This window comes from Lycium ferocissimum, chromosome 4 (assembly GCF_029784015.1).
Source record: "Lycium ferocissimum isolate CSIRO_LF1 chromosome 4, AGI_CSIRO_Lferr_CH_V1, whole genome shotgun sequence".
NCBI classification, from domain to species: Eukaryota; Viridiplantae; Streptophyta; class Magnoliopsida; order Solanales; family Solanaceae; genus Lycium; species Lycium ferocissimum.
The window spans coordinates 24,815,796-24,841,248 of NC_081345.1; the positions used below are offsets into that span (position 1 = coordinate 24,815,796).

General features: G+C 33.0%; 2 protein-coding genes across 12 annotated transcripts; one reads left to right on the forward strand and one right to left on the reverse strand.

Moving 5' to 3' along the window:
* Positions 1-5,816: 5,816 nt before the first annotated feature.
* Positions 5,817-25,453, reverse strand: LOC132051920 (uncharacterized). Of its 9 annotated transcripts, none has more exons than XM_059443190.1 (9): positions 11,112-11,148; positions 10,928-10,967; positions 10,602-10,653; positions 9,244-9,514; positions 9,046-9,140; positions 7,457-7,643; positions 7,262-7,358; positions 6,765-6,847; positions 5,817-6,146 (listed from the first exon to the last, which is right to left on the reverse strand). In XM_059443190.1, the coding sequence occupies exons 3-9, from the start codon at positions 10,647-10,649 to the stop codon at positions 6,139-6,141; spliced, it is 789 nt and encodes a 262-aa protein (XP_059299173.1). In that variant the 5' UTR covers positions 10,650-10,653; positions 10,928-10,967; positions 11,112-11,148; the 3' UTR covers positions 5,817-6,138. The 9 variants fall into 9 exon arrangements, with proteins under 9 accessions (XP_059299173.1, XP_059299172.1, XP_059299170.1 ...); XM_059443189.1 differs by having other exon boundaries at positions 10,602-10,662; positions 11,112-11,127; XM_059443187.1 differs by lacking the exons at positions 10,928-10,967; positions 11,112-11,148 and adding an exon at positions 25,325-25,453 and having other exon boundaries at positions 10,602-10,662.
* On the forward strand, positions 16,866-18,789 carry LOC132054488 (uncharacterized). Of its 3 annotated transcripts, none has more exons than XM_059446486.1 (3): positions 16,866-17,057; positions 17,196-18,132; positions 18,463-18,789. In XM_059446486.1, the coding sequence occupies exons 2-3, from the start codon at positions 17,349-17,351 to the stop codon at positions 18,495-18,497; spliced, it is 819 nt and encodes a 272-aa protein (XP_059302469.1). In that variant the 5' UTR covers positions 16,866-17,057; positions 17,196-17,348; the 3' UTR covers positions 18,498-18,789. The 3 variants fall into 3 exon arrangements, with proteins under 3 accessions (XP_059302469.1, XP_059302470.1, XP_059302468.1); XM_059446487.1 differs by having other exon boundaries at positions 17,196-18,120; positions 18,463-18,788; XM_059446485.1 differs by lacking the exon at positions 18,463-18,789 and having other exon boundaries at positions 17,196-18,455.

Consider the following 25,453-nt stretch of genomic DNA (forward strand, 5'->3'; position numbering starts at 1 on the left):
AATAGTCCCTTATCCCCATAGGTCTAAAATGTCTAAAATGGTACCTTAATTATACATTTATTGGTTTTAATCCTTTAGCTATTCAAAAACTTATCAAATTTAGTCTCCATCTATTTGTTTTATATAAACAGCGTACAAACTCATAAACCTTCATGAGATTAATCGTTAAACCATTCCTCAGACCTATATTTCTCTCTCCCTGCTTCTTTTTCCTCGAAGTTTCTCAAAAAAAAAAAAAAAAAAGCATTCTAAGCACGGTGTCGCTCTCGAGTCTCTAAAATTCGAAAAGATAAACTCAGGCACAAAATTTCTGTAACCATTCTTCTTAAACACTACTAAAAAACTGGTAAGAACCGACGGAAAAAACCGATGGAAAAAACCGATGGATAGACGGACGGATTCCGTCGGTTTTTTTAATAATTTTTTTAAAATTTTTTTTTAAGAAAACCCGACGGACTGTGTCAGTTATTTTTTGCATAAAAATGCGCGAAAAAATATTATTATTTTTTATATTATTTTCTAAAACAAACTAATGGAGTCCGTCGGTCTTTTATTTTTTATTTTTTTTATAAAAAACTGACGGAGACGGACTCTGTCCGTTTTTAGAGCGAAAAAACATTATAAATTAAATCAATGTAATTATATGAACAAAAAATATCAGTGGTCTAGTGATAAAGCCCTTTAATGCCAAGGGACATACCCGGGTTCGATTCTAAGTTCCTACATTTCATTCTTTAATTTTCAAAAAAAAAAAAAAAAAAAAAACCGACGTGAGACCGTCGGTTTTTTTTGTTTTTTTTAACAAAACCGACTTTGGTCGGTTTTTAGTTGGTTTCTAAACCGACGATCCGTCGATTCTGAGAAACGCGAGAGAGAACTTGAGGAAAAAAGTTGAGGTTAAAGAATGAACTTGAGGAAAAAAAGCGAGGGAGAGAGAAATATATGTTTGAAGAATGGTTTAACGATTAATCTCACGAAAATTTATGAGTTTGTACGTTGTTTGTATAAAAAAATAGACGGAGACCAAATTTGATAAGTTTTTGGATAGTTAAAGGACTAAAACCGATAAGTGTATAGTTAAGGGACCATTTTAGACCTACTCCCATAGATAAGGGACTATTTATGGCCTTTTCTCTCGTGTGCTGTCAGAATTGGTGATGACACGTTTCAAAAAAAAAAAGAATCTATAAAAAACGTGAATAAGTTTTTTTAATAAATATTTTTATATTTTTTAACAATATATTTTTATCCTTACAAAGGTACGGAGGGGTAAGGTGCGCTCTACCTCTCCAGACCCACTTGTGATAAATTGTTGTGATTATTATATTTATATGTTAAGAAAATATTATGAAAATATAATATATAAACATTATAGAATTTAATTTATTTTTTAATAGTTATTTCGCTTCGAACAATTATATTTTAACATACACATATATACTTTATATAGGGGTTAAGTATGTAAACTTTTCGTTATATAAGATTTTATGTGTGATTTTAAAATATAGGTGTATCCGAAACTGAATTAAGATTATACAAATATTGTGTAATTAACCCAAAAATTAAAGAAGGACGTGCATAATTTGTAATTAAAAATGGACATGCATAATTAAAATAAAGTAATACATTTGAAGAGAAAAAAACCCTTTGTTTCTTTTAAGTTAACCATCACCCATATTCTTTTACTTCCTGCATCCCCATCCTTCCATCAAATATTCTGCTTGTTTCTATATATTCGGGTTCAAATATCCATGAATTCGTTGTTTGCTTACTGACTTCATGTATATAATTCAAAAAACACTAATTTTCTCGAAGCTTCTTGTTCATGTCTCTCATCAAAAGGTGATTTGCATGTAATGTAGGTTTAACCGTTTTAGAACCATCAATGATTGGTGAACCGACATATCCATTTGCAACCTCTTTGGAAATATTACCTGAATGATATTTCTTTCTGTATTTCAAATATTTAAATGATAAAGTCCAATAAATTATTAGGGGTTCTTTTAATGGTTTCGATCTGAGATATTAACAATATCTCTTTTAGAGAATGTTAATAAATTTCAAAATTCATTTCTCTATCCAATAGCGACAACTGTCTTTTTAATTGGTACCGCTGAGATCGGAGTTAGTCAAACTTTTTGGCCTTGGTGTCTTCTCATTAGCAAGACCAAGACCAAAGTAGGTGATGTGTTCAAGTACCTAACGGCTCAGAGCTTATAATAATAAATTATGTTTTTGTGACAGTGATATTTGATGTAATAGTAATCTTGTACTAGTAGTAACGTAGATAGCTCTTGAACATATTTGATTTCCAAACAAACAAAAAAAGGGAAACTGCTTCGACATAAGATAGGGTTGTCAAAACCACTAAAATCATAACATAAAAATGCATTGTACCCACAAAAATTCTTAAGTCCAAACATAGTTAAAATGTTATGGACTTCCAAAAATTCTTGAATTTCCAACTCAACCCAAAAACAACTAAGACATTCTAGAGCTTACTACTTAGTATTATCTTGTTATTTTGATTCTTTTGGCTAAATAGCTTGATAGACACTTGTAGTTGCGATATTGCATTCCAACTGATTTTTCATTTAGACTCATGAACATGCTTAAAATCACTTTTTTAAACCCAATAATCTTGTGTATCATGCTAAATACATTAATATTAACATCAGATAAAAAAAATTAAAAAAAATTAAATACGTACTTATATAACAAGATGACTAATGGTGGCTTGTTGGTTTTGAGTAGTCTGAGTCAGTCATGTAATTTGACGAGCGATGCCCCTTGTAGAATCAAGGCATCATTGTATTTGTTGTTGAAGTGATCTTCTCTTTGTATCTACGGGTTTCTTAAAAATCTCTCTCCAAATGTGGTTTACTGAATTGCTCCAATAATATTCTAAATCTATTTGTCCTTGCTATTGGAAATAATAGAGTCCAATAGCATCCATTGCATCCCCTCTTCCTACTAGCCTTGGATGCACAACATATATTCCTAGCTAGTTGTTGAAAATTTGATGGTAATATATGTAATTGACTCTTATAAATCTTACTAGCGGAGTGGCCAATGACGGATTCAGAATTTTCACTCAGGGGGTTCGTAAAAAACAACAAAAGCTAAATATAAAGAATAATGTTGTCCCTTAAACGTTTTTTGTCACCCCGAATATGAGCTACAAATTATTAAAAAGTTAATATATGTACATAAACACAAAAATGTACTTATATATACAATGTAATTTTTGCTAATGTTCACGAACGAACAAAGTGTACACAAGCTTATTTAATCCTCTTAATGATGTGAGCGCTTTTGGGGAAAAACCGCCTTGGCACAACATATATATATTCCTAGCTAGTTGTTGAAAATTTGATGGTAATATATAATGTGACTTTCTTATAAATCTTACTAGGTTTCGAAATACTCGACGATGTAGGTGACACGCGTACATGTTGAATCTACGTTCGTAGTATGATAATGAGCTATGTGGAACTTAGTTCGAGGGGGAGATTATGGTGTGTAAAAAACAACAAAAAAGAAAAAGGAGCTACTTATAAGTGATAAAAATATGTGAGGCCTTTGGGATACGTTGTCCCCGGGAATCGAACGTAGGGACCGTAGCCCAAAGCAATTTTGAACACCCCGAAGAACATGAGCGTGGGGCCCGCTTAGTGCCTTTTACATTTGTTCGGTGATATTCAAAAGCATTCAATATATGACGTGCGGGTAGCACGCGGACACAAAAATGATAATCTACGTGGAACTATATATATGAACGAAAAATTTTCTTTTACATTTGTTCAGGATATTCAAAAGTTAATATATGTACATAAACACAAAAAATCTACTCTATATATACAATGTAATTTTTTGCCAGGATGTTCACACCCTCTAAATACACCCCTGGGAGTGGCCCGTGCCAACACGGAGGAAATATGAAGGTTTGCTATGTTCAAAAACATTTGCTAGCTTTTACTCTTTTCCACTGTTAATTTTTTTTTTTTTTAATAACTTTAGATATTCTTTGTTCAATGTCGTCTTAAATGACATAGATATATAAAATTAACACCCTCTTCATATATTTTTTTTCATCTGGTGTTCGTTACATGCATTGTGAGACCCGAATAAATCTGAATTCGCATCGAGAAGTTTCACATTAGGAAAAAAAAAATTCTCTCTGACAAAGCCGATATAATGTCATAAGGCTCAAACTTAAAACCATTGGTAAAAGATGGAGTATTATTACTCTACCATTATTCTTGTTGACCCATTTTTCAAGAGTGTCGTAGGGTGTAAGTGAAAGGGAAAAGTAAATAATATTCAAATTAATTTGTTTATTATGTATTCTTTTCTAATGTTATCCTGTAATGTGTTATAGTAGGATAAAATTATAGTAAGAACCAAACGGATGTTGCGAGAAATCCAAATTTATCCAGAAAAGGGCAATTATAAATCTCAGTTCCTCAAGGTTTAAAATTAATTAAAGAAGACACTTGTAGCAAGAACTATATAAACCTTTGGAAAACAGAGTTAATGTTGATTTCGGATTACAGGCGGAGTACACGAAGAATTCTAGATGATTAATTGAAAGCCACATATGAAATTTGTTCAATATCATAATTTTATTAGGAAAAAATGGCGTCGTCCTCCAGTGAGCAATGGATTTGGATACACATGTTAATCTTCATTCTATGGATTCTTGCTCTTCTTATATGTATGGCTATTTTGTTCAAAATTTATTCTGTCAAATCTTTATTGCCCTTTACCTTTTCCGTAAGACATTAAGCAGGCATGTTGAAACCACCCTTTCTTATAAATATAAATATAAATATTTATAAAAAAAAATTATTTTTGCAAGCTCACGTGTTTTATATCTTCTATCTCTTCCTCTTCTGTATTCACACTTTCTGCAATTATTTTCCTTACTTGTTCTTGACTTATTTCTTCTTCCTTCTCCCTCTAGTTTTAGATGTGTTTATTATGTTGATATTCGAGATTGACACTATTAGTTGAAGTTCTTTCTAATTTTTGTGTTTTAGGTCAATTTCCATTTGAATTAGTTGGTTGTAATCGTGTTGGTAGAGCTAATTTGACTCAAAGATGGTTTGATTCATTTCATTAATTTGAGATTATGCATCCCATATATTGGGACTAATAAAGAACAATTTGTAGCTTCGACGGATTAGATCTCAATATCTACGCTTTATTTACGACGTTAGATTACTTTAAGAAATATATAGATAAATGCGTAATAATGCGGTATATTTTATATAACAATGGATAATTGGTGTCTGTTTGACTTGTGATGTTGCAAATATTATGTAAAGTTGGTTTCCCGAAATAGGGAAAATACTAGTAGTATGTTTTTAAAGGCACACATTATTTTTCGTAGATCAAATCGAAATGTTCTCTGAATATTCAATTGTTGTAGAATTAGATTCGACGTCTTAAACTCGTGATTTCTATTGTCTTCCATTGGTTCAATATGTAAACCTTTTTTTAATCTTTGGTACGTTCATAGAGAAGCAAACTTAGGTATTTTAAAATCCAACGGTCAATATTATCAACTAAAGTCGCTTTTTTCTGCAACCAAACAATAAGTTCTGTTTCATATCTCAAGGTTTGATAATTTATTTATAATTAAAATTTTCTTAGTATATTATTTTAACATTTTTACGATTTCTAGATTTGTATGGAAGAAGTTTCCACGGGAAGTTTGTTATGTTTTTCAATTACACATCATACTTGATTAACATCAAAAACTTTATGGGGGTGATGAAAGGAGTTAGAGATCTGCGTATAGTTAGTGACCATACAGAGCAATCTTTCTCACCCTATATAGTTTTACTGTCATTATCACAATTCACAGCTTTGCTCCAATTCACTAATACCCCCATAAGTTCCTGTAATTTTCGCAAGAAAAGAATCTCCTGAAGAGGCATCTCTAACTAGTTATAAAACACAATGTCACAACAATAGTTAAAACAGGGGTATTTGTTAAAGGTTTGACGCCCCCCATTTTTGGATGAAATCTTGTAGTATAAATATATAAGATGAAGCTGACTGCATGTTGTAAATTGTGAGAAGTGTACCAACGCCGTTGTACGAGAAAAAATCAATCCACCTGCAAGTGTTTCATTGGCCTGAAAACAAAAATGTGAAGAGCAACTCAAATTGGTTCTCTATAAACTTTAGCTGCAGAATCAGTTTATGCAAATGAAAAACTTGAGAGGTTTGGTGTGATCAGTTGGACATTCATCAAGGTATTATAGAAGGATGCTGTATCCTAAATTACCAAATAGATACACCACTACAACAGTTTGGGAAAGTCCACTAAAAGCAATTCAAAATTTCTCACTTTTTTGCACCTTTAAAGGAGATTGATTTCTCAATTCAAGTTCTAAATAAACCAAATCTGAACTTAAGATATGCTATAGACATAATTTGCTTCCTTTCTCTAATGTGTTAAAGGAGAGACGTGCAGCGGAGGAGCTAGAAGGTTACGGACAGGTTTGGCCAAACCCAATAGCTTTAGTCCAAACCATGTATTAAGAAATCCACTAAATATGTACACAAATTAAATTCTTAACCCAGTTACTAGCAGCTGATGCCGCTACCCTAGAATTAAGAACCCATAAAATTTAAATCCAACTCCGCCTCTTGTCAGATGAGAGGTTCAGGGGTGACAGGCAAAAAGACCAAGGTAGGTTCTGGAAAGGTGACAGCAGGAGCATTCACAGGTATAGAAATGTCATACTTACCATAGTTTTGATGCACCTTTGTGAATTTGTGGATGGCTTTTATAAGGGAACCAAATTTCATGGACTTCAAGGGCCCCATATGTCTGCATTCAAAAAAGAATGAACTCAGATCCAAAATCCCTTGTAACCTGTCCTAGAGGTAGTGCATGCTTAGGAAGCATTTGCAAATTTCTAACCAAGATTCGACCACAAGGGAAAAGACGAAAAACAAATTCAAATGAGGACTATCTTTTAACTAGGCCTGTAAGAGAGCATCTTGTACCCTCGCTATCTGTTTTATTGTTTAATGACTACGGATAATCAATAACAAGAATGTCATAAATACGAGCTACAAAATCAGCAAAAAATGCTATACTGCAGTAACAGTACCTAACTAGAACCAAAACAAATAAGATTCGAAATAAAACTTAATTTCCAAAGCCAAAGCATTATCTAGAGAGCCTATCATGCCATAGATGATAAAAAAATGCTAAGTGTTTCTGTATGAATGTACTTACACAATCTCAGTGTACCGGATTCTCCATGCCGGAAAACCCGTGTGACATCTCACAGGACCGTAAACTAATAAAAGATCAGGTTCCGGTCCCCCATAACCTGTAGGATTGATAATTTATCCACGTTTATACAAAAAGCTACTAAAATGAAAAATCCAACATCATGCAAACAGGGGAAATGAAGATAAATGAACAGACCTACTGCTTGTAGGGCCTCAGACATGTCAGACTCTGTAAAATTCGGCTTTTCTGGTTTTACGGTGGCATAATGTTTGGCAAAAAGTAAATTAGCTGCTTTGGCCACAGCAGGTTTTGAATCAGCAAAAGAGACAAACTCCAGATCCACATGCTTGTGGCACAGAAGGGTATCGGCAAAGGAAACATGCTGCAGTCATTAGTGCAATATTATGTATATTTAACTCTAAACTGAGACCTTAAAGGCATTTGCAGTAAACCATATCAACTTATTATAAAAATATTTTATTTGATCCTATCACTTAGTTATGTGGCTCTTTTCACTTCATATCCAGTATTTTCAGGTGTGTTTGGCTCTTTGTCACTTCCCATTCAATCTTTCAGGTCTTCAGCGCTCCCTTTTTTTTTTTTTTTTGTGGCTAAAGATTTTTATTCTATAAAATTGGTTACAAAGAGCTAAATTTTAAAGAGCAAAAAATGACAATTTTAACTGGGACAAAGTTAGAGGTCAATCACATAAAGCCCAACTAGTAAAAGTTAACTTTCTTATGTACAAATAATCTCCTTATGTACAAATAATCTCTTCCCCTTAACTTTCTTGTGTACAAATAATCTCTTCCCCTCCACCCCCTAACCCCACCTCAATATAACCAAAAAAGGAGGAAACTAACATAAAAATTATATAGAAAATCTGAACTTATTTTGTTTGTCATTTCTCATTCTTCTTTTCAAAGTCCAGGTTCATAGTCCATTATAGTTGTAATACAGCACCAGTGATGATTCATGAGTTCATATTGGCATCAAACTAGCATTCGCTAAAAAGAAAAGAAATGTGATTTGAAAGAAATTTTGATAACTGTCCTAGGCGTGTCTGATGATAAGACTTCACAGACACTCTAGGATTAGAGAAGATAAAATGTACTGAATGAAGGAAAAGGGTTTTGAAGGTCTTTGTTTTTTCTCCCACCTTCCTATTTTATGTGATATAATGAAATTATTAGTGGATAAAGTCTTCTGAGTAGGTTACCAGTATTGAAGTAGATAGAGATATCTTTAAAAATAATATATCCTAGTCCAGAAAACGTATAAACATGTCATTGACTCATTGTCTAGGTGAAAAAATTGTACATCCACCCCTTTCCTAAATGCCTGTGTGCTTTTCGAGAGTCAACAGCCTAATGTTCTGAAATGAGAAAATTTCAACTCATAGTATCGTTTATATAGTTTTTCAATCTCTAAATTCCCAAATGACGAATTTATCTGGTCAATTTTTTTATTCTAAAGCTGTCAAATGATTTGTAGAATTCAAGGAAATCATGGGATGGATGAAGTAGTCTCACTATCTTCCATTAATAAGATACCTCACAGATATAATTTCTGACAATAAGTCAAATCTTTTCCAGCATAGCTCAAGCTAGAGCGCATGTCACATAGATTTGCAAGTGGTTCCTGTCAGGATTTAATTCCCAACAAGAATGACGCTTCACATGAATAGACTAGGACTTAAAGAAAATGAAAATAAAGGTAAATATGTACCGAAATGCAAAAAGTAACATAAGACATAAGTCCAACACTAGAGGAACTGAAAATACCTCAAGCAAGGTTCCATGACCCGATCCTTCTACAATGGCTTTCTGGGACTTGTTTAGTCCTTCTATAATAGCTTCCTGTGACTTTTTCAGCACTCCTACAATAAGCAACAACTGTGGGAATCATATTTTTAGCAGAGTCTTGTAGATGCATCAAGAAGAATATGAACAAGCTAGTGATTATATTTTTGACAACCTTACCTTCTCTATCATAGAGGCAGATACTTTTTATACCAATAGATGCAAGCCAACACAATAATTCTAGAACTTTTGAAGTTTGGCGAGCTTCTTCACTCTCAATCACAACAGCCAGGTAGCGCACCTTACTAATGTTAACGGCATTGTAACTCTTTCGCAGCCCACTAGAAATAAGGGCATTCTCCATCATACGTGCTATGCCCAATACAGAGTACCAAATGTTGATGATCAAGTGTAAGATGAGCCAGATCAAATGAAGTCCAAGGTTACCACACTGAAAAAAATGTCCAAAACAAAAAGTAAGCTAATATATAGATATTAAGAAAAATAAAAAGTGTGCTCCTTCTAGAAAAGAAGGATTTTTTAACCTATAATTCCCCTAGAAGCTGATAGCCTAATCATCCAAGAGGTTAAGAGAATGACTAAGGAAAGGGACTACTCCCTCAGTCCCAATCTAAGTGTCTTACTTTCCTTTTTGGTATGTCTCAAAAAGAATGCCTCTTTCTATATTTAGTAAGTTGACAATTCAAACATCCTACATGGCAAGTTTATAACCACAAGATTCAAAGACATTTTAGTACATTATACAAATCTTTAATTTAGGACCATAAGATTCAAAAGTTTCTATTTCTTAAACTCCGCGCCTAGTCAAACTAAGACACTTAAATTGGGACAGAGGAAGTACTACTTTAGCAATATTGCTTTGTAAATTAAAGAGCTCAGAAGCATGATATGTAGCTTTTCAGTTCATAACATTCTTCATTGTTTATAGGAAACTGCAAACATTAGGAGGGCAGGGTTGTGTCCTTAGTAAATGGAGTAGATTCAGCCACAATATGATGCTACTGATCCATTTGTAAATCATTTCTTTCATGTTTTACTGCTAATCTCAAAGAACGTAAATGCACAACTTTGTAAAACAAGGAATTTGTTTAGTGTGACTAAAGATACCCAAAAACTAAACTCAATCAGGTTGAAGCACAAAGGTTAGCACCCATTCCCAGAACATTTGCCTTTAGGGTGGTGTGAAGGTGGGGTGAGGATACAGTGATGGATAATGTAGGATCTCAAATCATATTTTTACAACAAAAAACTAAATAAAAATTTCACAATATAACTCATTTGTTGAGGATCCATAGGAAGCACTACATATTTTTTAAGGTATACAAGTAACCTTTGGTATGCCTGTGTCCTCTAGTACTATCAAGATTCTTTATACTTACAAATTGAGCTAGACTAGGATATATGTATCTACTTATATATAAGACATTCAACGCAATTACTTTGAATTATTCTCCAAGAGATAACTTGAATCAACATCAATGGGACAGGAACATTAACCAAAATTATGATGGGCTTACCACAGATGTCCAGCTTAAAATCTTCTGCACCTCATTCCCTAAACCCATTGATCTGCAAAAACTTCAAGAAAAAATAGGTTAAAAAAAAAAAAAAATTGCTGCAAGTTACCACACAAACTAGAAACAACAATTATCAACAATCACACATACAAGAAAAATACAGCAAAAGTTTGTACTATCTGACATTGATTTTAACCCAAACAAGAAAAAAGAAAAACACCAGAATAAGATGCAAAGTATCAAACTTTAGCAATTTGGCTTAAAAAAGAACCTAACTTTGAATTATTTTCCTCATAATAAAATAAACCCAGACGAAGAAAACTCACAAAATAGTGAAAAGGGTGTTTGAAATCCACAAAAGTCTAGCTGAAAGCAAAAAGCAGTAAGCAGCATAACACTTTCAAGAAAAAAGGGTTCACCAAGAAGAGATGAAACAGTGACCAAATGAAGAGTAAATTAAAAATTGGGGAAAGAAGAGAGAGAATTTTAGAGGGGCAATGAGAATAATACCTATATTTGTTCCTAAAAGGAGGGAAGTATTGGGTGCATGATTTGAAGTCAGTACTTGTTTTTCTACACACACACACACACAGAAATACTCGGACGAAGCCGTTGTCTAACTTGATGAAATTTGTACACACTTCTAATTTATTAATATTATTGTTTTCCATAGGCAACTGCTTGGCTCTCCTACTTCTTTCAATTAAAAAAAAAAATCTATAGTTTTGTGGGAAGAAGAGAAAATGTTCAAAATGTCACTTAAATTGATCTCAAAAGCAAGGAAAGCTATTTATCTTTTTTCTCAACTAGTATTTGTAGCGCGGTCATTATATCCTGAAAAACTAATATTGAAATTCTTAAAAAAAAATGTATAGAATTATTTTGCGGAAAGAATTTGTGAAAATATTATAGACTAAGTATGAAAAATTCACTCTAAATTGATACATGTAAATTTCAATAAGAAAATCATATATAAAACCCCAACATTTTTTTAGTGGCGGAGAACACTTTCAAAATAAGAGAAATTTCAGATAAGATGAGGAAAAAATAATGTGATAAAAATTTTGCATCCAAAAGTATGTAGACCTTTAGTGCAATACATATATGATGATAATAATTAGAAAAATATTAAAAAACATATTGGCCAAGGAAAACATACTGGCTAAGGAAAATTCACTGAAAATTTAAAAAAAGTGAGCTAACATAAAAATAATACAAAAATGTCAAGAAAATAGTATAATGAACAAAGTTTTTACCTGAATATGGAGGGGAGATAACTAAAGTTGCCTTCACATTTGTAAGCCCCAAAGGTCTCAAAACATAAATATAAAACAATTCATATCAATATTCAAACTAATCAACACCAAAAAATATATGAATAGATTTTCTTTCCGCCTCTATCCTCATATTATCACCCCTTTTTTTTCTTTGTTGTATTATCGCCCCCTCTTTTTTTTCCTTTGTTGTCCATCGGGAAGTTTGCACAGATCCAACACCAACTTATCTAATTTTTGTATTGCCGAAAAATTACTTCAACTTGATAAAAATAAAGTAAAAAAATATAGTATATATTAAGAAACTCATAAAATGGATGGAATGTGATGTCCAAAGACAGGACGTCAAGCCTATTTATAGTAGATAGGGAAAATATGAGGATGAGGGGAAGAATTAATCCTCCACTATCACCACATTCAAGAATATATTAAAAGCATTAATTTGCTTCATATGTATAACCGTGTCCATTTCTTTCATTCTAATGAATTTGCTTTGTTAAGAAATAAGACTTTTGGTTTTTTTTTATTTTCCAATCTAGCACATAAAATTTTAAAATCTATATATATATAAAAGGAGATTAGTCTAGCTTAATATTAAGCCAAGTATATATATAAAAGGAGAGTAGTCTAGCTTAATATTAAGCTAAGTGGCGTAATATGAACAAGCCACTTGGCAACAAATTCTATTTACATTAATTATTAAAGAAGTTATTAATTGTAGTTCAAAATATTACCTAATTTAATAATCTACTACTACTACTACTAATAATAATAATAATAATAATTAATAATAATAATAATAATAATAATAATGAACTCACGTAATAGACTCATACGAAATTATCAACACATAGTAGTAGTAGTTGTTAATAATAATAATAATGAACTCACCTAATATACTCATACGATATTATCAACACATAGTAGTAGAGTTGTTAATAATAATAATAATATATATATATATATATATATATATATATATATATATATTATAATAAAAGGAGGGCAGTCTAGCTTAATATTAAGCCAAGTGTCGTACTAAGAACAAACCACTTGGCAACAAATTCTATTTGTATCAATTCTAAAAAGAAATTAATTGACATTATTAAATGAACTCACCTAATTTGGTATATTGATTGGAGAAAATTATTAATTGATATTCTTGGATTCTAATTTATAGTCAACAATGCTCCTTTAAATGGTAAGACATAATATTGTCCTTTATGACTTTCTGCAATTAAGATAAATTCAAGCCCATATGAAGAGCACCCGTACGATTAAATTGAATGCAATATCAAAATTAAAATGAATCAAAAAATCATGATTGAAATTCATTTGTTTAAAATTTTCACTTTAAAATGTTACTGTGTAAGTAATCTATTAGGAATATAGAAAATGATAAGTCTAAATGAAATTGAGATATCAACAATTAGATTTTATCACCTTTCTTATTAATAATAGAACGAATCAATATTAGCATAATTAGCAGGAAAAAAATATAATGCTACTTTGAATTTTAAACCAAGTTCATACTATATATAGATGTAAAACAATTTAAACTTAAAATAAATAAATAAAAAATAGGATTTGAATTAAATTGAAAGACAGTTATCTTTTTTAAACTAATCAAATGATTATCCTTCCTAAAAGTAAAAAAAATGGAACACATCAAAGTTTTTTTGGTACTTCCCTTCAAGAAGAAGATTTTTTTTCAAGCTAGGGTAGTAACAGAATCAAATCGACAAGTTTTATGGCTCTGATGAACTAAATTTTATAAATAAATATCGATCCTTTTCTATATTTCTCTTTCTATGTAGAGAAAATATTCTAATACAAATATTTGAACTGAAATAAAAAAATTGAATTTGAATTAAAAGTTAAAACATGTGCAATTCAAATATCATCATATAAGGAATATTAGAATTTTTTCCCCCCGTAGATTGGGTTATCTTTGTAATGAATTTATAATGCAATAAAAATTTAAAATTGATTATACTCCCTAAAAATTTAGGTAATCGATTATAAATTCTAAATGTTTAATTCAAATTCTGAATTTGAAGTAGTTAGCCATATATTTCTGTGGAAAAATGGTTAAAAAATTATCTCCTTTTTCGGCTTTTCTCTATTTATATATTTTTTTTATTTTGCATTCTCTCTTATGAATCTGCTATATCTTATTTAAATAAATAATTAAAAAAACAATCACTAATTAGAAAAAACAACCAATGCCTTATATGAGTCTAGAAAATCTTCCCGAAATTTGTGGAGATAATTAAATAATCAGTTACATAAAATTAAGAGAGATTTAAGGAGAACTTCATTAAGAACAATTTGAGTGGAAGTTACAAAAATGATGAAGCGGGCACATAAATAGGGTATGAATGTAACACCTCGTACTCTAACATAAGCTTTAACCATGATCCTAGACTTGGAAAATCAGATAAGGAATGTGGGAATTGGAATCTTCCTGTTCAGTTGTGAGATAGTGATTTACGCCCATGAACAGTAGACGTATTTCAGTTTACAAGCCGTAAACCAAGTCGTAAACTGGTACCAAGGATTTCTGAGCATTCTGGAATTTGACATTTTGATGTCATAGGGTTAAATACGGACCGTATTTCACAATACGGCCCGTATTTCAAATCGTAAACTGAAACCAAGAATTTCTGAACATTCTGGAATTTGACATTTTGATGTCACATGGTTAAATACGGACCGTATTTCATTTTACGACCCGTATTTCAAAATGTATTTGAAATTTGGAAAAACTTCCTTGATGAAAGTTGTAGAGCATTGAAATACCTTTCCAACGGTATATTATGGGGTCAAACGGACATCCGTGCAAAGAGTTATGGTCATTTTATCAAGAGACGCAAGGCAGTCCATATGTCAAAATACGGTCCGTATTTTAAAATACGGCCCGTATTTCAAAATACGGCCAGTTTTTAACTGGGCCGAAAATCTAATTTTTCCAGAATAGTATATATTCGTCCATATCAGTTCTAATCATTATTTTTCATTCCTTCAAGCCCTAGAACGACTTCCTACCCTCTCCCATCATCAAGAACACCAAGGTAAGCCTACTCTAATTATTCCAACTCAATTCTAACATATACTCTAATGATCTAAATAAGAAATTATCATTCCTAAAACTAGGGTTTTCAAGATAACCCATCTCAAGGTTCAAGAATTCAAGATTTTGAAAATCCTCTTCAAAGCTCAAGTCTTTAATTCAAGTTTTGGAGCGATTAAGGTATGTAGAACTTCCATCCACATGTGGGAATCTCTACGTTCTTCCCCATGCTCCGTTTCTTGATATCCATGAAGTTCAAACCCTAGGGCATTAAACCCAACATATTGGTAGCCCATAGTTATGTATTTATGTATATGAATTTTGTATCTATATTCGTTATTGTATTCCTAATCTTCCATTACGGTTATTAGGAACCCTAGCTTAATCCATGAATCATGAATTCTTCCTCATGTGTTCTCATTATGTTTATATGAAAATTTATGATTTTATGTAGCAAGTCACATGCATGTTTTCAAGTCAATTATTTATATAATTATGAACTATTGTTATTACTCATGAATCAAGAACATGTTTGCAAGACTATGACAAGATATTTCATGAAACCATGTTACAAGTTATTTCGTGAAATTATGATTACAAGTTATTTACAAGTTATTTCACAACAATCATGGGCTTCTTAGCCAAATATATCATGTTCATATTTTTGGGATTGCTTAGTTAACCGAGAAGGCTCAGATAGCCTGAAACTACGTCGCCACCGTAGGATAAGGGTTGTCGGCAAGAGGCAACACCTTCATTATGCGGTTTGGATCCTTACATGCTTATTATTACTTAAATCTCATATCCCCCGGCAAGGTGTGAGTGTTCTCCGGTAGGACGCAAGTACCAGATCATGTTGTCGGTTACGCTATAGCATTCCCCACGTTACAAGAAGTTTTATATACATGTATTTTCATTGATTTACTGTTTTCAGACTTTACTCACGTTTCATGCTCATGTTCAAGTTACATTTAGTTTCAGTTCATGTCCTATACCCATGTTGTGCCATGTTCTTCATTTCAGCAGGTTTTACATACTAGTACTATTCACTATGTACTAACGTCCCTTTTGCCCGGGGCCTGCACTTCACGGTGCAGATACCGATTTTCAGGAGCATACACCTGCCGCGATAGGATCACCTCAGTTATCAGCTTATTGGTGAGCCCCACTCCTCTCGGGGTTCAACATGGAGTTTATATTAGTATGTAGTTTATGGTAGTCCAGGGCCATGTCCTGGTAGTTAGTATTCAGACATGTTTTAGAGGTTTCATAGACAGATATTAGTTCACGCGAGTCAGTTATGCTTTCATGTTTGCAGACTATTACGTTTTCATGAATTTTCATGCTATGAGATAATTTCAAGACTTTATTCCGCACATTATATTTTCATGATTTATTTAAATTGCATCATATAGATATATTGTTTTGATGCCCATGTTGACAAGCAAGCCATGAGGTTCGCTCGGACACGTACGAAGCAAGGCCCGAGTGCCGTGTTACGCCCAGGCCATGGTTCGGGGCCTGACAAAGCTTGGTATCAGAGCCTAGGTTCAAGTGTCTTTAGGGAGTCTATGAAACCGTGTCCAGTGGGGTCACTTTCATTTTACAGCTTCAATATCTGTGATCATTGATACACTGTATATCCAGTGTATATTCTGTATATTCACACATTATAACATGGTATCAAAGCAGGCTGTGTATCTTGTTAGTATATTCATCTTCATCTCTATTTCTTACTTATGAACAAGTCAAGGTTCTAAGTCTTGCTTCCGCAAACCACTAGTGTTCTAATTTCTTTCAAGAATAAATGGAAAACTTGAATCCTGTGAATGGTGTATCTGGTGTCTCGACTGAAGATGGTTCTGGTGCACAAACTGGAGCTTTGAATGGTTTAAATGGTGGTACGTTACCAGGAAGTTCATCTGGTGTGAATGGATCACAACAAAGTTCTGGCATTGACTATAATCACCCACTGTTCTTGTCTCCTGCAGATGTAAGTGGAATTCAGATCATTTCTTTCCAACTTACAGGTATTGAAAATTACTCTATCTGGTTTAACTCTATGAAACTTGCTCTCTTAGGAAGAAATAAGTTGGGATTAGTAATGCGGTAGGTCGTAGTAAAGAGAATTACCCCGAGACTATGTGGGATCATTGGGAGAGAGTGAACGCAATAGTTCTTTCTTGGGTAATGAATGCTGTTTCAAAGAATTTACTAGGAGGAATTATGTATGCTACTAGTGCTCAGGTGGTATGGCAAGATCTGTGTGAAAGATTTAATAAAATTGATGGATCAAGAACCTACAATCTACATAAAGAAATAGCCACTCTAAGTCAAGGCACAGCTTCTGTGTCTGTGTACTTCTCAAAATTAAAGAGTTTGTGGGTAGAATTTGAGTCAATGGTACCAGCTCCTGGTTGTAATTGTTCTAAGTCAAAAGCGTTTGTAGAACACTTACAGAAAATGAAGTTGTTTCAATTCTTGATGGGCTTGAATGATGCTTACTCTCAGGCTAGAAGCCAAATACTTATGATGAATCCTATGCCCAATGTAAATCAAGCCTACTCTCTAGTGATCAGTGATGAGTCTCAAAAAGCTGTAGCAGCTAGTTCTGGAATTCTAGGGACTAATCCAAGTGTCACAGTTGGAAACATTGATTTAGCAATGTATTCAAGGAATAATATGAGTCAAAATAATGGGAGTCAAGGTGGTTCAAATCAGTATGGACATCAGAAATTTAAGAAACCTTATAACAGCTTGATCTGTGAATTTTGTAAGTGTAAGGGTCACACTAAAGACACATGTTTCAAGCTAGTAGGATATCCTTCTGATTTCAAGTCCAAGAAAGGTATGATAGGCAGGAAAACTGGTCAGAATCAAAGGTATGGTGCTGCTTATAATGCAGTAGGAGAAAGTTCAAATATGGATCTTGGACCAGTCAACACTCAAGACTGTAATGTTCAACAAGCATCCGTGCCTTATAATATGAATGGGGCAGGATCTAGCTGTGGACAAGGCAATAATATGGGAGGATATGGTTCTCAAAATGGAAGAGGTGATGCACAGCTACAGATAGGAAATGCATTTACTAGAGAGCAGTATGATCAGATTGTTCAGTTGCTCAACAAGAGTCATAATGTCAATTCAACTGTGTCTTCAGCAAATGCAGCAGGTGATGTAGTAGGTATGGTAGAGGACATGGCATTAGTAGCTACTGATAACAATAGTCCTGAATGGATTATTGATACAGGAGCCACTAACCACATGGCCTCTGATGCAAAATTATTAAATCAAGACACAATAAGTGAACCTGTAGTTCCAAAAAGAGTACATTTGCCTAATGGTGACATTACTCAAGTGTCTCATATTGGAACTAGTTCAATATCTAAAAACAAAGACAATATCTAATGTGTTTTTGGTCCCTAAATTCAAGTACAGCTTACTTTCAGTTTCAAAACTAACCAGAGAATTACAATGTTCTGCAAAAATTTTCCCTGACTTTTGTGTGTTTCAGGATCTCTTCACTGGAAGGGTGAAGGAGATTGGTAGAGAAGAAGCTGGTTTATACTTGTTGCTGAATCAACATACATATAATGGAAAACATGTCAGTCTAGCAGTGAAGAATCCTGAGGATGCAGTGTGCAGTCAAGATATTAGCTTGTGGCATAAAAGACTTGGCCACAGTTCTTACTCAGTTTTGAATAGACTTTTTTCTTGTAATTCTAGTTATGTAAGGAGTATTATAGATAATTGCACTATATGCCCATGTGCCAAACAATCTAGATTGCCCTTTCAGCCTAGTCATATAAAAACTAGTGACAGACTTGAAATGGTGCATGTAGATCTTTGGGGTGCTTATAAAATTCCAACTTTTGATGACAATAAGTTTTTCCTAACTATTGTTGATGACTACTCAAGGTTTACCTGGGTAATACTACTGAAAAATAAATCTGATGTAGGTACTTGCTTAAAGCAGTTCTTTAGATTGGTTAAAAATCAGTATGATAAAACTATCAAAGTCATCAGAACTGATAATGGTTCAGAATTTCTAAATAACACGTGCATTACTATGTTTCAAGAATTAGGCATAGTTCATCAAAGGACCTGTGTCTATACACCACAACAAAATGGTGTAGTTGAAAGAAAACATAGGCACATTTTAGAAGTAACTAGAGCTATGAGGATTCAGGCTCATATTCCTATTGAGTTCTGGGGACACTGCATTCTGGCAGCAGTATATGTGATTAATAGGTTGCCTACTTCAGTGCTTAATGGTGTTTCACCATATGAAAGATTTCATGCTAAACAATCAAATATCAGTCACTTAAGAGTACTAGGTTGCTTATGTTTTGCCAAAGATATGACTCAACATGATAAAATGCAGTCAAGGTCAAAACCAGCTATACACATGGGCTATTCTGATGTGCAAAAAGGGTATGTGTTGTATGACTTAGCTAATAATAGTTTCTTTGTTAACAGGGATGTTATATTCAAAGAGGGAATCTTCCCATTTCAAAAGAAGGATACAACATCCACTTCTGTTTTCAAAGACACTGCAGTTGAAGATATCCCACAATGGCCTAAGTATATTCAGTTTTCTAGGCTTACTCAGTCTGAATATAGACAAGATGAGGGACAGATGCAGGATCAAATGCAAGGTGCAGAAACACAAAGTAGGACACATGAAGATCGTGCACAAGAATCCATAGCTGAGCTACATAGTCAGCAAAGCTCAGAGTTGCAGATTGAACAACCAATACAAACTGTAGTTCAGGAAACAAGAAAGTCATCAAGGGGTACCAAACCACCAGTTTGGATGAAGGATTTTGTTAGTTTGAATATACATGAAGATGCTGCATATGGACTAAATAGATACATTAACTATGACAAGTTAAGTCCTAAATATCAAGCATATATTGCTGCATTCTCAACTCTGACAGAGCCAACTACTTATAAAGAAGCTGCTAAAGAACCAAAGTGGGTTCAAGCTATGAAGGAGGAGATATCAGCATTGGAGAGCAATCACACTTGGGACATAGTTAAATTGCCTCCAGGAAAAACATCAATTAGTTGCAGGTGGATATACAAGATTAAGTATAAAGCAAATGGTGAAGTGGAGAGGTTCAAGGCAAGGTTAGTAGCTAAAGGGTATAGCCAAAAAGAGGGGATTGACTATCAAGAGACATTCTCACCTGTGGTGAAAATGGTAACAGTCAGAACTGTTTTGGCCTTAGCAGCAACACAGAAATGGCACATCCATCAAATGGATGTGTATAATGCTTTTCTACAAGGAGACTTATATGATGAGATATATATGGAATTACCTCAGGGATTTGCCAATCAGGGGGAGAATTCAGTATGTAGATTGGTCAAATCTTTGTATGGCCTAAAACAAGCACCAAGACAATGGAATGCAAAACTGTCTGAAGCCTTACTCAGCTTCAAATTTCAGCAAAGTCAGTTTGATCACTCATTGTTTATCAGGAAGAATGATCAAGGTCGTAATTATATTGGTCTATGTAGATGACATGCGATCACGAGGAGATAGCTTGACAGTAATTGAAGAAACAAAGACAGCTTTACAACATACTTTCAAAATGAAAGATCTTGGAGAGTTGAAATATTTTCTTGGGATTGAATTTGCAAGATCAAGTAAGGGCATCACAATGCATCAAAGAAAGTATGCATTGGAGCTCATATCAGAGGTAGGACTTGCAGGTGCCAAACCAGCTGGCACACCCATTGACACTAATGTCAAGCTCACCTCAAAAGAGTATGATGAAGGAATACAGGTCACATCTGAGGAAGATATTCCAGCTGATCAAGTTGCCTATCAAAAACTCATAGGAAAGTTACTTTACTTAACTGTAACAAGACCTGATATATCATTTGCTGTTCAGAGTTTAAGTCAATTTCTACAACATCCTAAGAAGTCACACATGGAAGCTGCACTAAGGATAGTGAGATATGTTAAACATCAGCTTGGACAAGGCTTTGCTCTCAAACGATTCTTGATCATATAGTAATCGTAAATCTTTGTGATGCAAACTGGGCTTCATGTCCCATAACTAGAAGATCAGTGACAGGGTTCATGATTAAGTTTGAAGACTCACTTGTGTCATGGAAATCAAAGAAGCAAACAGTAGTGTCAAGGAGCTCTGCAGAAGCAGAATATAGGAGTTTGGCCACTACAACAGCTGAGCTGATCTGGCTACTGGGATTACTAAAGGAACTAAATCTGAGCATTTATCACCCTATTGCTATACACACAGACAGCAAGGCAGCTATACAGATTGCACACAATCCAGTGTTCCATGAGAGAACAAAGCATATAGAAATAGACTGTCATTTTATTAGGGAGAAAATTCAGAAGGGATTCATCACAACTCAGTATATCAACACTAAGGAACAGCCAATGAGACATCTTCACAAAAGGACTAACTAGAGTGCAACATGAGTACTTGAAGCTCAAGCTAGGGGTTCTCAACATTTTTACACCACCTAGCTTGAGGGGGAGTGTAGATGATACTTAGTGGATGATAATTAGAGATAGAAGGACAGATCAGTCTTTGTATAAATATCAAGATAATTAGAGGTAGTTAAAGACTTGAAAGCTTCTAGAAGATAAGTGTTCACATAGTTAGTTATAACTAACTCTAAGCTAGTGAGTAGTTATATATATGATGTATTGTATTCATGATCAGTTATCACATTCTAATGAAAATTACTTTTCTTCATCATCTCTTAACTTCCATACAATTACTTTCATTTTACAGCTTCAATATCTGTGATCATTGATACACTGTATATCCAGTGTATATTCTGTATATTCACACATTATAACAATTTTCTAACTCAAATCAAATATTGTCCAAACGTCTAAATCAACAAAAAAAAAAAATCATCCTTTCTCACCAACAATTAAAAGAGAGCGAATTATTAATGAGAATTGTGGTGGAATAGATAAAATTTTCATTCTAAAAGAGAGATTTAGATTCTAGTCTTAGAATGAATATCCTTAATGAAATGGATAGAATTTCTTCATTTTTAATTCAAGATTCTGATTATAGTCCTGCACTGGAAAAATCCAGAGCATTTGTTTCTATATGATGTCGTTAATTCAAACTTCAAAATAAATATTGAATACCGGTAGGAATTTAAAAAAACAAAAAAAAAATGTAAGTTGAGACCATAGAAAGGACAAGAATAAAAAGACTGGAATGGTTAAAGAAGAAATAAAGCAAGGCTTCTAATCATGTCACTTCTCCCAAAATCTTTTTGATCGTCTATCACTCTCACTCCTTTTCTATGCTTAGTCCTTAAGACTTCTCTCCTTCATCTTCTAATCTTTTTTTCACAGTCTACAACATATAAAACAAGATCCAAAACCCAACCCAAGCTTCTATCTTTCAATGGATCAAGATACAACTCCTTACATCTCCAATAAACGAAATCAAGCTGTGAATTAGTTCCACCAAACCATGCGGACCCTTGTAAGTTCTTTAATAATTTTCCCTTTAAAGCCATGCTAGTTTTGATATTTCTAGTTGCACTTCCACATTTTCCTTTGGAAGCTCACGAAATCATCACCCAAACTCGCATACTGAGAAATTGGGAACTTGTAGTTCAGCTTATTTTAGTAGGTATAGTGTTTCTTATGGCTTATTCAAAAAAAAAATTATGATGATGAGACAGAAAATGAATATTTATATAGTAGTTCAAAGTTTGATACTAATGTTCAATCTAGATTACTTCAGGCTTCATCTTTTTTTGATAGATTCATAATATTAAAAAGTAAACATACGAAAAATCTTAGGGGATTCAACATTTAGTACATATACATGCATAAAAAAAAATTGATCTTATATATAGTGTAAATTTCTAGCGAACAGGATTTAGATGAACTCCTTGCGCGCACTCCTAGTTCCGTTCTTACCTTCAGTTTTAAATTATATGACATAAATTGAATTAACATACAGTTTAAGGGGAAAAAAAAAGAACGAAGATTTTGAAATTTATGTTTTATAATATGTCATAACATATGTATGACTATAAAGTTTTTGAAACGTGTGTTCTTGATTGTGTAGCTTTGAAAATTTGTCATTAAGAGTAAAACGAAAGTTCAAGTTAAATTGTTTTGAAATTTTAAAATGTGACATTTTCTTTAGAACAGACTAATATGGAAATAATGACTTCCTTTTCGAAACATGGAAATACTACTAGTAATTGATAATTATAGATAAACGTCCATAAGAAGCACGGTATTAACCCCCGCAATAAGTTACTATACCACGATATTGTGAAAATTCTTTATGTAGAAGTGTATATAAATTAAGTTCTTTAGTTTTTCATCTCTTTTTGAAGCTCTAAATTTTACTACTCCATATGTTTTTATTTTTTACTAGAAAAATGGTGTTAATTGCAGCGTGTCGCAACGATGATGTTTGGGTCAGTAGCAAGAACGACAAGCGCATTGATGGTCCATCTGTTTCAACCTTGACAACATTGTTGTACTACAGTGATCGCCTCCCTCGTAACCTCAATTTGGATCGGTTGGTTCGTAGTGACTTGGCTGATAGTGGAAACTACTTGTTTCGTGTTCTCATCAACTTTTTGAGATGTTTTTGGTAGAACTCATTTTAATTTTATTTTTTCGGTCTATCTTTCTCTTTTTTGAGATATTCAGTTCTGGTGTAGAATGTAGGGGTGGGCGTTCGGTTTTTCGGTTCGGTTTTTTCAAAGTTCGGTTCGGTTTTTCGGTTTCGGTTTTTTGAAAGTGGACACCGAACACCGTACCGAATTAGTTCGGTTCGGTTTCGGTTTTTTAATTCGGTTTTTTTAGCAATTACACATCTCTCCATTTATTTTCATTTTTCCTTCTTGATTGCTTCGAGTTACGGAGGTTTACGCTAGACTAAATGTTTGAAGGTTTGATGACTTTAGAATCCAACCATAGTGATCATCCACACATACAAGATAATATCTTCTATATACAAAATATAATGTATTATACAACGTATAATAAAATCATACGAGGTATATAAAATTTTATATAGTGTATAATTAAATTATGTGAGTTATATCTAATTTATTATAATAGGTGAAACAAATTATATGAATATTATTCTATGTATAACATTTTTATTATACTATATATAATAAAAATCAACACTCAAATTATTAGTATACTTGTATTCAATATCCTATAGTGTTAAATGAAAGCGAGATTTTATTTTTTATGGAACAATGAAAGAAGTTGAGAATAAGGAGGAAGTAGAAAAGGTAAGAAAAAAACGAAAATTTGGAAAAAAATCTTGCGAAGGAGGAAGTATGAAATTGTATAAAAGCGATTATACTATGAACAACAAATAGGTGTTGGAGTTATTCACGTACGAAGGGTTTCGTTATATATAGCAATTTGATTTACTATAAAACATTTAACTTGTCATGTAATGTTTAATAACATTTAGTTGCTAAGAGTATGTAAATATTATAATATTATTGTCTACTTATGTTTTTTTCCCAAAAAAAAAATTGTATTCATGTAGTAAATTTTCAAAAAAAAATAAATAAATAAAAAATCGGTTTAACCGAAAAACCGGTGAACCGGAACCGAACACCGAACCGAACACCGAAATTGTTATTTAAAAAAACCCAAAATCGAACCGAAAAACCGAAACCGAAAAATCGAATTAATTCGGTCCGGTTTTTCGATTTTCGGTGTTTATGCCCACCCCTAGTAGAATGTGAAGGTGGGGTGAGGATACAGTGATGGATAATGTAGGATCTCAAATCATATTTTTACAACAAAAAACTAAATAAAATTTTCACAATATAACTCATTTGTTGAGGATCCATAGGAAGCACTACATATTTTTTAAGGTATACAAGTAACCTTTAGTATGCCTGTGTCCTCTAGTACTATCAAGATTCTTTATACTTACAAATTGAGCTAGACTAGGATATATGTATCTACTTATATATAAGACATTCAACGCAATTACTTTGAATTATTCTCCAAGAGATAACTTGAATCAACATCAATGGGACAGGAACATTAACCAAAATTATGATGGGCTTACCACAGATGTCCAGCTTAAAATCTTCTGCACCTCATTCCCTAAACCCATTGATCTGCAAATACTTCAAGAAAAAATAGGTAAAAAAAAAAAAATGCTGCAATTTACCACAAAAACTAGAAACAACAATTATCAAAAAGTTTGTACTATCTGACATTGATTTTAACCCAAACAAGAAAAAAGAAAAACACCATAATAAGATGCAAAGTATCAAACTTTAGCAATTTGGCTTAAAAAAGAACCTAACTTTGAATTATTTTCCTCATAATAAAATAAACCCAGACGAAGAAAACTCACAAATTAGTGAAAAGGGTGTTTGAAATCCACAAAAGTCTAGCTGAAAGCAAAAAAGCAGTAAGCAGCATAACACTTTCAAGAAAAAGGGTTCACCAAGAAGAGATGAAACAGTGACCAAATGAAGAGTAA